Here is a 12791-nt window from a genome sequence, read left to right as displayed (position 1 = left end):
TATTTTCTGACCTACCGATGTTTGAATCAAACCGATGACTTTTTTTTTAGCCAAAACTACCGAGTTTCTTAAGCCCAGAGTACACACTACGCCTATAAAACCGACAACCAAAGTGCATGCTCAGGCCCCCATGCCACAAAAACAAATGCTTAGAATGGCTGAAGACCTTATAATGCTAATTAGGGGAAGCCAGCCCTCCCCTGCTAAGAGACAAAGAATTAAGTTGCCTTCAGATTCTACAGACCAGGAGTCCGATGACTCTGACCTTTCTGATTATCAGGACATGCCCTTATCAGTCTAGGTGGATTCAGATGCAGAGGAATCCATTCCCCCTGCCTCCCCTCCAGAGGATTTCTCTTTTGGTGAAACCTTGCATACTTTAAGAGAGCATTTCCATTGGGAATGCCAAGACTATCCTCAGTCCAAAAAGAGACTCAGAGAATTTTTTGAGCTACCTCAGCACAGGCCTTTAGCTATTCCCCCTGTCCTGGATGTTGTGGATGATGTTTTAATGGAATCCAGTCTTACTCCAGACACCATACCTCCGGCCCCTAGGAAACCTGACAGGTACTACCGAGTACCTGATTCCCACAAGTTTCTTTTCAAGAATCCTACTGTTGATCCAGAGATCATTTCCCAGGGACCTAAAGGTATTAAGGCTACTACAGCCAAAAATCCTGCCCCTTCGGACAGGGATTCCAGAGCTTAGAGCTTTAGACATATGGGGTAAGAAGGTATATACCTCTGCAACTCTTGCTATCAGGGCATTGAATTGCCACTTTCACATGCTGAAGTACAAGCAACATATTATGGAAGTCATTAAAGAAAAAATGGTAATATTTCCAGATTGTGCAGAAAATAAAGATTTGCAAGAGCTTATGCATTCTGCAAACCAAGTTAGTAAACATACTTTGCAGTATAGCTTTGATGCTCTAGAAGCATCTTGCAGGGCCGCAGTCACTGGCTCTCAACTGAGAAGACATGCTTGGCTGAAGGAGCAGACCTTGCCAAATCATGTCAAATCCAAATTACTAGATGCTCCTTTAAATAAGGACGTTTTGTTTGGAACCAAAGCAGAAGTTGTTCTTAAAAAGATTGAAGAAAAAGCTAAATCTATGCAAACTGTTAAAGAATTCTTACAACTGCAACCACCTTGATTCAGTAGGCATTGCCCTTCAAAACACTGGCCCTTTCCAGCCTCCTCCAGGCCTTCCCAAACAAGACCCAGGGGAATCAGACCACCCAGACTACAGTCTCAGGGTATGCAGAGATCTACGCAATGGAGTGCTCCCATCCCTAAAACAGGGAGTGGTAAGCCACCTCCCTATAGAAAAAGTTCACAGTGACTTCTCAACTCTACTTCCCAGCCCTGCCCAATTGCTTGTGCCCCTAGGAGGAAAACTTGCCCTTCATGCAAAAAACTGGATGTCCATCACTCAGGACCAATGGGTCCTCAACACTGTATTCCAGGGGTACAAATTTTATTTCCATTCCTTGCCAACCCCAAGCGGGTTTCCAGACCTTCCTCCAAACCAGTGGGCAGAGACTCAAAACCAAGCTCTTTCCCTGCTCAACATCAGAGCTATTCAGCTAGTTCCAGTAGAACAAAGGGGTCAGGGTTTCTACTCCAAACTATTCCTGGTACCCAGGAAAGAGGGCTCTTGGCACCCAATCTTGGATCTTTCCATTCTCAACACCTTCCCGGTGGTCCCAAACTTCAAGATGCTTACCCTGCACCAGCTTCTCCCTGTGCTAGTCAGGGATGCCTGGTTAGTCACCCTAGGCATAAAAGAAGCTTATCTGCACACCCCCATCAGGGAATCATGCAGTAAATATCTACGTTTCAGGGAAGGATCTATGCACTTCCCTTTGGCTTATCTACTGTGCCCAGGGTATTCACAAAATGCCTGGCTCCAGCCATTGCATACTGCAGGCAGAGAAATATCCAAATTTACCCGTACTTGGACGACTGCCAGTTCAGGCGGACAGTCAGGAATTGCTGCTTCAGCACCTGGCATTTGTAAAAAGACTTCTCACTTCATTGGGGTACACCATCACCAAAAATAAATCACAGCTGGTGCCCAGTCAAAAGATTGTATTCCTGGGAGCAAGCTTGGACACAACTTCCCAGATGGCATTTCTCACTTCAGAAAAACAGGTCTAGCTGACAGACTACTTCAAACAAATGGCCACCAGAATCCCAGCTAACTGCAAGAAAAATACTGCAAGCCCTAGGTTTCATGGCCTCATGTATTCTGCTAATTCCATATGCAAGACTGCATATGAGGAAACTTCAATGGTACTTAAAAGGTCTTTGGTGCCAACACTCTCAGGACCTGGAAACAGTCATTCCTATCATACCTTGTCTGAGGGCAGAGTTCCTTTGGTGGGCAAAAGCATGCAACCACAACAAGGGACTGCATTTTACTCTACCCCACGCCACCCAAACAATGACCACAGATGCATCAGACTATGCATGGGGGGCCCACATGGCTGGCAAATGCATTCAAGGCCACTGGAGCCCAAGCCAAATTCTCCTGCACATCAACCAAAAGGAGATGCTAGCTGTACAAAATGCTCTGACAGCTTTCAGATACCTAATCCTTCCTGAACAACTGCTGATAAAAACAGACAACACCACAGTTATGTGGTACATAAACTAGCAGGGGGGGAACCCATTCTTGCCCACTCTGCAGGTTTGCCATGACTCTGTGGAGCACAGTTTGGACAACCAAGTCCATCTGCAAGCTCAATTCCTGCCAGGTAAACAAAATTCACTGGCAGACGACTTAAGCAGAAATCTCCTAGACCCACACAAGTGGAAATTGGAGCCCAGCACCTTCAACCTTCTGATCCAGAGGTGGGTGACCCCAGAGGTGGATCTCTTTGCCTCCCCCCACAACCACCAGTTAAGTAAATTCTGCACCAGGAACCCTCACAGCAGGGCCTGGAAGGTGGATGCCCTATCCTTTCAATGGGAAAACCTCTCAATCTATGCCTTTCCCCCTCTGCCCCTTCTCTCAAGAGTACTACTCAAGATAAAAGAAGACAGGCTAAGGACAATTCTAATTGCCCCGGACTGGCTACGCCAGCACTGGTACCCACTCCTGCGCAGCCTGACAACAGCGCCACCCTGGCACCTACACCAGACCCCACAGCAGGAGGGACAGATTTTGCATCCACAATTGCAAACCCTAAGTCTTGCAGCCTGGCTTATTCCTTGAACACTCCACCAGCAACCCTAAGTAAACAGGTTCTGGACGTCATTCTTGAAGCCAGAAAGCCTAGTACTAGGAAATCCTATGTGGTAAAATAGAAAAGATATTGTTCTTGGACTCAGTCTAAAGGAAAGGACACAGCAGTGCCCTCCTTACCTCTAATCCTGGATTACTTAGCAGAGCTACTCCACAGAGGCCTATCCTTCCCCTCCATTAAGATTCATGCCTCTGCCATTTCGGCTCATTACAATACTGAGCCACCTCTATTTTCTCACCCTGTCATCAAATAGTTCCTGAAATGGGCCAACAACTTAAGGCCTCTAAGGAGAGCACCCACCCCTGCTTGGGACCTTAACTTTGTAATGGAAAAGCTCACGCTTCCCCCTTTTGAACCTGCTGCCTCAGCAAAGTTAAAATTCCTCTCTTGGAAAACAGCCTTGCTTCTAGCCATCACTTCAGCTAGAAGAGTGTCTGAGCTACAGGCACTGATGGCGGTGGAACCCTTTATTATCTTCCATGCTGACAGGGTTTCCCTCTGGACTATCCCATCCTTTATGCCTAAGGTGGTGTCCAGTGTGGCCCTAAACCAATCCATCAATTTGCCATCCTTCTTCCCTAACCCTCAGAATAAAGGGGAAAGGATCCTGCACTCTGGATGTGCACAGGCAGCTCAGGTTCTACCTTGATAGGACTAAGCCTTTCAGAAAATCTGACCAGCTGCTAGTCAGCTTTGCAACAGGGGCAGAGGGCAAGGCCATTTCTAAACAAACCATTTCCAAATGGACAGCACACTGCATTCATTTCTTCTACAAGCACCATGGAAAACCAACTCCTCAGGGGGTCAGAACACATTCCACTAGGGCTACTTCTACCTCTACAGCATTTCTCAGGGAAGTCCCTACCAGGGACAGTTTGGAAGCTGCAACCTGGAGTTCTGTACACACCTTCACCAAGCATTACCACTTAACTATCTTTTCCAAATCCAGGGCAGGATTTGCTACAGCATTCTTGCAGGGCCTACTAGCCAGCCCTAACTCTTCTTGACTGCCCCCACCCTTCCTCAGCTTTGAGAATCAACCCAAGTGTGATGACTGCAACAGTGAAACACGAAGAACATAGTAAGTGTACACTTACCATAAATGTAGATGCTCGAGTGTATTCACTGTTGCAGTCCTGGTTTCCCTCCCTCCAGACCCCTGGTTTTCTCTGTCTTTCTCTTTCTCCTCTCTATGGCTATTCCTAATGGTATTGGTATTTACTTTTTACTGGTGGTGGTTTCCACACCATATACTAGCTCTCTATTTGGGGGCTCCTAACATTTAGGGCAAAAAAAACTGATGTAATGGCGTCGGCTGCCTGTTTTTATACCCCTGACAACCTGACGTCATGGAAGAAGCGACAGCATCTGACGCAGAAATACTAAGACTCTCGTATTTGGGCCGACTGAGGGCTACCTGCAAGCAGATAACCCAAGTGTGATGACTGCAACAGTGAATACACTCGAACATCTACATTTATGGTAAGTGTACACAGCTGTACTTTCTGGCACACACTCCAACAAGTAAGGCCTGCTGTTACTGATACCATATATAACTATATAAAAATCTATTAAAACATTGCAACTCCATGGGAACACACCAGAGTGCCATTCATTGTAGAGTACCTTCAACCACCCAGAAGGTGATCATAGTTACAACACAACAAATACCGTGTCACGTTAAGGTCTGTGTAAATGGCAAAGTGTAGTAATCTTTTCTGGATTTTGACACAATCTTGAACTATTTTAGCAGGTTTAATCTTACACTTTTTTGTGTTTGTTAATCAAGTAAATCCAGCAGGGGCAAATGCCACTTTTTTGGAGTAACCCAGAACAACACTGTAGTTATGAATTCTCTTGAGTTACACATGGAGACTGAAGGAATCAAACCTAGGACTGTGGCTTGAACCTCACCTGCAGATCACAGCCTTAATCCTCTGTGTTAAACTGCCAGGCATGTAAAAGACTTTCTCCGGCTTATTCTTCCATATTCTAAAATGCATATTAAAAATGGGGACTCGTATATACCATGAATAAGCAAACTGCATGCAATAGCAAAATGAGAGGGGATGTGGCCCCAGTTCCTAATTGCATCCTTTTTAATTATATTCAATTGGAAGAGCAAATATATTAGTTAAAACACATAGATTTCAGACCAAACAGTCCGAGGAAGTTTTTGTTTTGTCATTATCTTCTTACAGTTTGCATAGTAATGTTAAGGCAAGCAGTTCATGAGACATTTTCTGAGGTCATCTGTAACAAACATGTAGTTAAGTGTGCCTGCCCCACTAGCCATTACCAGAAATGTCTTTTATTTATCATCATGGTGTTTGTCTTTCACAAGTTTTGTTCAGTAGGTGCAATGTTTCCACACACTAAATTAGAGAGCGGGCAAACCAAGGTTTATTTATATTTACTTAACACAAAAGGAACAAATTGTTCTACAGCTTCTGCCTTATACTGGATAGAAAACAAATTGTTCCACATGCTGTATGGTAAACTGAGTTGCCTTTCTAAATTGAAATTGCATTTTTTATTTACTATTTAGGATACCTTGTAACTAAGGAGAACTTAGTTACAGACATCAAACACTTGATCAAATGTTACTTTCTGTAGTATGAACTTGAGAAGTGCGGTTAGTTAACCTGTTTATTATACATTATGCAAATCAAGCAGCCAACTCTAGTGTACTGACTTAATTGCCATGGCATACAGTATCCTGGAGTCACTACACTGCCAAAAGGGCAGTTACGCATTTGGTCTGGGAGCACATATTTCCTTGGTTTGTGACTATAAATCAGTAGAAAAAGTGTGACAGTCAAAATGTCTGAGCCCTATCAATGTCTTCCCAAAGGAAAGGCTACCCTATGGGATTTCTAATTCCCAAAAAGAAAATGAGTAGGATTTGCATTCACATTCAGCCTTAGCTTTGAAAAAGTAAAAGATGCACACATTTATGTATAGTAACCTGGAGATACATTCAGCTGTGTTAGGGGCACTCCTGCACTGAACATGCACCCAGCCTGTCCTCTGTGTTTGTGATGCTAGGACATCCACTAAATGCTTCTGTTGTCATCCAATTGCCCTTGAGCAGCCCAAGGGATATATAATCATCTATGCCCCATGGCTTACCAAGAGCACTAGGCAACTTAAGAAAACAAAGGGACAAAGCATGGGACACCTGGTGCAAAAACAAAACCACTCCTAATAGGCAAACATTCTTACAACTGAGAAACACTGTAAAAAAAACAAATCAGACTAGACAAACAAAAATACTATAGTGAAACTCAAACTAAGCACAATACCAACCCACAAAAGTTCTGGGCTGCTATAAACAGTATTCTCCAACCAGGTAACTCACCAACTCCTCATCCAAACATAGACACCAACTCTACAAACACAGCCACTCAATTCAAGGAGTTATTTGCCAACTCTATACTAAAGCTGTCAACAGACCCACCCTCCGCAACCGCCACTATACTATATAACCCATCAGATAATGCCAACCCCTTCACCCTTCAACCTGTACCAACTTATACCATCTATAGACAAATAACCAAACTTAAACCCACCACCCAAACAGTAGACAAACTAACTGCCAAATTCCTGCAAATAGCTGCAAAAGCCATTTCCTGCCCAATCTCTATAATCATTAACAGATCAATCTCAGAACAGAAGGTGCCACTTCTCTGGAAAATCTCCTACATTATACCAATACACAAAGGGGGCACCTCCACTGACCTAACAAACTACTGCCCTATTGCTATACTTTCTCCGCTTGCTAAAATACTGAAAAAATGTATCTACATCCACATCCTAACACATCTCTTTTCCAAAAATCTTCTTGCCAAAACTCAACACGGATTCCATCCCAACCATAGCACTGCCACTGCACTCATCCATTTTAGTAACCTGGTAAATATGCAATGCAACAACAGCCAACTAGTGTCTGCAGTTTTCCTTGACTTATCAAAGGCATTTGATACAGTCTCCCATACAAAGCTTCTAACATCACTCTCAGAATTAAAACTAACTACCCCCATTCTATTATGGTTTCAAGACTATCTCTCCCAACGCCAGCAACCAGTTCAGTGGAAAAAGTCTCTTTCCCCCCTACTTCCTGTAAAACTAGGAGTACCCCAAGGATCAGGGTTCCTATTAGATGACCGAAGACGCATTCTTTCGAATGCATCTTGGTCGAACTTGAAAAGACGAAAGGCAAAATGACGAAGCGGCATATAAGAAAATTCTTTCTCTGGGAAAAAAATCGCTTGGCCGTGTCCATTACTTTGCCACTTTTGTCACTGTAGTGCGATCTTGGAAATGGTATATTTAAGTAGGGGGTTGTGGGGCGGGGGGTGAAGCCCCCCCACTTTATGTTATGTTTTAAGTTTTTTTTTGGAACCGCAATTTTTTTTTCCCTTGGAAAAAAATTGCTGTTCTAAGCATTCGAGTTTGTAAGCTTTCGCTTACATGAGGTTGATAAATCATCGTTCACTTTTCTAAGCTTTCAGTGATTTAATATAGACCCAAGGATCAATCCTGGGACCCCTGCTTTTTACTATATTTACAAATAATCTTCATAAAGCCACCTCTCTAGCAAACCTGGTTCAATGCACTGACAACTTCATCTTAATCTGCTTTGCCCCCACCCTCCAACAATTTTACACCAAGACCCAAGAAGCCTTTACATCCATCAAAACCTGGTTAATAAACTCCCAGCTAATATTAAATCATAAAAAGACCCAACTTATGCTCTTCCATCCTTCCAAAGCAGCAGCACCTACTCCCCCGTTCTCTATTTCTGCATCAGATAATATCCTTATCTCCCCCCGTTACACAAACCAAATTACTAGGGGTCATTATTGACAATAATATGAAATCTGAAACACATAGCTCATGCAATAACCAAAGTCAACAAAAAATTAGGTACTCTTTACAGATGTAAAAACTTCCTAACCAGCAACAGTAAAGTTACTCTAGCTCATACCCATCTTCTCTCAACCTTACTGAATGCTTCTCCTGTCCTAATTAATCTTAACAAGAGTGATTTAAACAAGCTATCAGTATGCTACAACAAAATAGCAAAATTCATCACAAACTCCTCCTATCACACCCAACACTGCCAAGTTCTAAAACAGCTTTCCTGACTGGACCTCCCTAACACCTTAGCTCTAAACCAACTTCTTCTAGCTCACCAAATACTTTACCAATCTGACAAAGCTCCAGCCTTACAAAACCAAATCTCCCTTTACTCCAATAACCAAGAACTTAGATCCACTAACAAGACATTAATCACAATCTCCAAAAGCCATTACAGCTCTGGTGACTCCCTGTATTCTAGCAACATTGCCAAAACCTGGAACTCTCTATCACTACAAATCAGGGTACACCCTAAAGAAACCATCTTCAAAAAACAGCTTATTTCCCACCTAAACAATTTGTGGACATGCAACTGCCTAGCACCTGGCTGACATACTTTAACACCTTTCCCCTACCCACTATCCAACCTCTTCTTTAAAACTCCCACAGATGTACTATATTTATTCTCACACGTTACTTACCAACTCAGACACTTATTCCCCACTGTCCCATCTATACCCACTAACTCTCTCCTAGACTAAGTTAAATAGCGTTCCCTTAAAATGTCAATTTTTAGTTTTTTTTTCTTTTTTCTCTTATCTTTATTACATCTTCAAGATTATCTCTACTAAACATACTGTATGAACAACAGTCACATGCTACTTACTACCTGTTATACGTTTAACTGTATGTCTAAACCACTATGTTTATGTAAATATCTTAAGCAATCATATGTCATCTGCTATATTTTATAAGTGTGTGTGTAAACCACAATGCTCATGTTAATATCTTATGTACAGTATGTTAGTATTTGTTTCTGGAGCTTTTCTTCCCAGGCTTCCACTGAAAATGGACATCTGTCCAGTCAGACCTCCCTGGTTAACAAATGTAAAATAAATAATAAATAAATAATGAAGCATGACATCTTGGGTAATAAAGACCCAAAATATCTTAGCTGTAACATCTAACACCTAAAATAATACAGGCACAAAATGTCATAATGCTGAATGTCATGGAAATTCAGTAAGCATCATTGTTCTAGGGAGAAGCTGTGATTTCTTACACCCCACCACAAGGGGGGCTCTGCCTCTCAACCCATTCTCTAAACATACTACATCAAAGGTTGCACAACCTTAAAGGAAAAGAATGACAAAAAATATTACTCCAAGTCAACCAGCCTTGAAGGCAGTATAAAGCAACAGCTGATGCAGCAAAGCGTTAAAAACGTATGACTTTGCTTAAAAAGTGTATAACAGTTCATGTCAGCACAATGTTATAGGTTAAATCACAGCTTTACCAAACAATGTACATCTTCGTAACTTGAGATGCTAATGCCACAGACCTATATCTAACATTATTCCAGTAGGATAGCATAAAAAGGGGTTAGACAAAGATGTGCTGTGCTAGTCCAGTGCATAATGCTTCTGCATAAATCAGCTGTGCCTCTATGGGAAAAACTAAGAAAGGTACAAAAAAAAAGTTTCAAGGTGTGAAATAGAATTCATATCCATTACAACTGGCAGTTGACCAGACCAGTATGGGTACATGCATTCCTTACATCATAAGTAATCTTAGCCAACTAGGTCCCATGAGAAATATGTGGTTTCTTATGAGCAGTAATGGCATGCTTTATCTACACCTTAAATAGTAAAATATATGTTAATGTTTTTGTGAATTACAGAGTTGGAAGACACAGATATTTTTTTGTGACACAGTATGAGAATACATACAGCAAATGGTCAGTATACAACAGAAATATATGAGGGACACAGCCACTCCTAAATCCCATGGATGCTGTCCTGCAATTCTTCACATTCACTAATAATGGAAATGGTCAGGCACGGAGATAATCTGTGAGGCTACACTTAGGCTTTCTGTCTAATTCTCCAGGATTTGTTTAGTAATTCCCTTGACTGACAACACATATAAGCAGTGGTGCCCATTCTGGCAGGTTTGTACTTGCATCTGACAATAACCAGCACTTTGTGACCATTCCTGTTTCCCTGTTTCCATCCTCTACCTGTTCTGATACGCAACACACACACACACACACACACACACACACACACACACACACACACACACACACACGCACACATGCAAACAGACAAACACAGACACACACATACAAACACCACAAATAGACGTATACACCCTCATTAATCACTAATAGCATGCAAGTAGTGTAGTAGGTCCCCTCAATGGACAAATAAGGAGAAGAGGTGGACTCAGAACTCTGTCTTGATAGGTTTCCACACCCTTTGTCTATGATATTGTGGGGGTATCGCTTCCAGCTCTACCAGGACAGACAGCTCCTTGTTTTTTTCACTGTTGACATAATTGAACATGTGATGAAGCTCTGGCATAATCTTAAGTATATGTGTTTCATTACAGCACTGGCTTCTCAGCAATGAGTGCACAACGGCTTCCAGCAAACTGTCGTGAGCTTAAGGAGTTTGACAGTGTGAAGGAATCAATTGCAGACATTATAAATCAACTCCAAGATATTGATCCAAGCCGACTATCTTTTTCACCATTTCTTGATCTGGATACTCAAATTTCTTTGGCCCCTGTTTCAGACAGTCCTGAATCATCACTGGAGGAACTTAATTCAATTTCTGAGGAAGCTTCCATTGGTTTTCCAGAAGAGATTCCAAGCAAGGTGTCTGAAAATGAGGCAAAACAAACAACTGATGGCAGTACCTGGTGTCCAGAGGGTAATAAGTGTGTGAGCAGTATTCTTGAGTCTTCCAGAAAAAACATGGCAGAAAGACTAAATTTTCCTAAAGAGCAGGATGATATAGTCATTATGATTCCTAATGAAACTTCATTCCTTAATAGTGTGGAGGTTGATATAATTCAAACACCAGAGTCCAAAGAGATGTTTTCACATGCTGATGAACATACAGACAGTGATGAGCAGGACAGTGAATCTGAAGAGCAGTCTGTACAAGACTCTATCAGTTTTGACCATCCTTTTGTGACATCACCTTCCAATGCCGAAACTATAGAGCTTGTTTCTCAGAATACCCAAGATGATGGGGAGGATGCATGCCATCAGGCCAGTGTAGGGACTGGTGAGGACCTCATGTCCTGCTGTAACCACTGCACTAGTTCGCACCTCAAAGCAGTGTCTTCTGTCTTTGTTTCACTTCTCCTGGTCCCTTGGATTCTGTATGGGCTTTACATGTACTTACCTTTTGAACCTACTTCTAAGATGGAGCTGACCAGCCGAATAGCTTTCACATTGTGCTGCATGGTTGTCACCGTGGTGCCTATTACACTTGGTAAGCCATTCTTCATATTCACATTTAACTGATATCTCCATGATGGTGAGTAAGCGTCCACATTGAGAAGGATGTTCTATGTTATGGTAAGAGTACTGAAACCTATACCAAAGGGAAGTAGATAGTACTACCTCATATATGCAACTTACCAGTGCATGATTTTAAACAAGTTATTTGATCTTTCTGTGTTTCACATCATAAAGCCATAGAAGATGAGTGAGAATTAAATTTTTGCATTGCCTACCCCTTTAGCTGAATCAAAGACTTTGCTGCCACCCGTAAGATCTTACAGAGTTTCTGGTTTACTCTAGGCATCCAAGAAATCCATAGGATACCATATTTTAGCAAAAACACCTACTGAGGGCACAAGTTGAGAGGTAGGATATGTGACTTTTCTTTGCCTTGAGTCCACCCATTCCTGAGTTGTCCAAATAGTAAAATCAGTTAAGTACATATAAGCAAATTTGTGCTGCTGGTATGAAGCAGCTAACACTCTGCCCTTTTCACTAGCAATGTTGGGCTGTTCATTGACCATTAGCAAACAGCAGCCAAGCAGAAGGACATAGCTTGTTTCTTATTTGTAAGGACATAACTATGTTGTCTTCATTACAGTGGATGCTTCACCACTGTCTGCTGACCCAATGACTTTTGTGTACTGTTAAATATATTCTGCTGGCATAACAAGCATTATGCATAATCCACAGCAGGGAGTAATTTAGATATCCCTGCCACATTACAGACTCCCTCAATAAAGTGCAAAACAGGTGTTATGTAAATACGCCTTTATACCTGTACTCCCTTCCCTAATGAATATAGATATAGTGCCTCAGTGTGGCTCTGTTTAAATGTCTTCCAGCCTTATCAGTATACCAGTATTAGTGTGTGCGTTCACGCACACACATTTAGCAGTGAGATGAGTAAGCATTCCTGCAATTTCACCCCTCCCTCTTTCAAGCACACATAACCTCTTAAATGTCCAGAATTTTGTAGAATGTCCCTGATTTTGCCTCATGTTTTTGCTCTGTCCCTTGTAAAATTTTTAAATGTTTTAGTAAATAACTGAGGATTACAGTTAGTAAATAATGCTAGACATTAGAGTTTCATACTTATATTTCAAAAGAAGGATGTTGATACAAAATCTGTTATTGTGTTAACTTCTTAAATTAA

At 41.9% G+C, this 12791-nt stretch overlaps 1 protein-coding gene across 1 annotated transcript in view; it reads left to right on the top strand.

Annotated features, from left to right (window-relative positions):
* The window catches only part of LOC122787342, a 320413-nt gene that overhangs the window by 82668 nt on the left and 224954 nt on the right, over window positions 1-12791 (top strand). The window contains exon 2 of the mRNA XM_044053993.1: window positions 10732-11624. Within this exon, the coding sequence (XP_043909928.1) occupies window positions 10748-11624 (877 nt within the window). The 5' untranslated portion in view covers window positions 10732-10747. The remainder of the gene's footprint in view (window positions 1-10731; window positions 11625-12791) is intronic.

Source organism: Protopterus annectens, chromosome 13.part0 (assembly GCF_019279795.1).
Source record: "Protopterus annectens isolate FY-2018-M chromosome 13.part0, PAN1.0, whole genome shotgun sequence".
NCBI lineage: Eukaryota > Metazoa > Chordata > Ceratodontiformes > Protopteridae > Protopterus > Protopterus annectens.
Note: the sequence above shows the minus strand (reverse complement) of the source record. Positions and strands in the feature narration are given on the sequence as shown.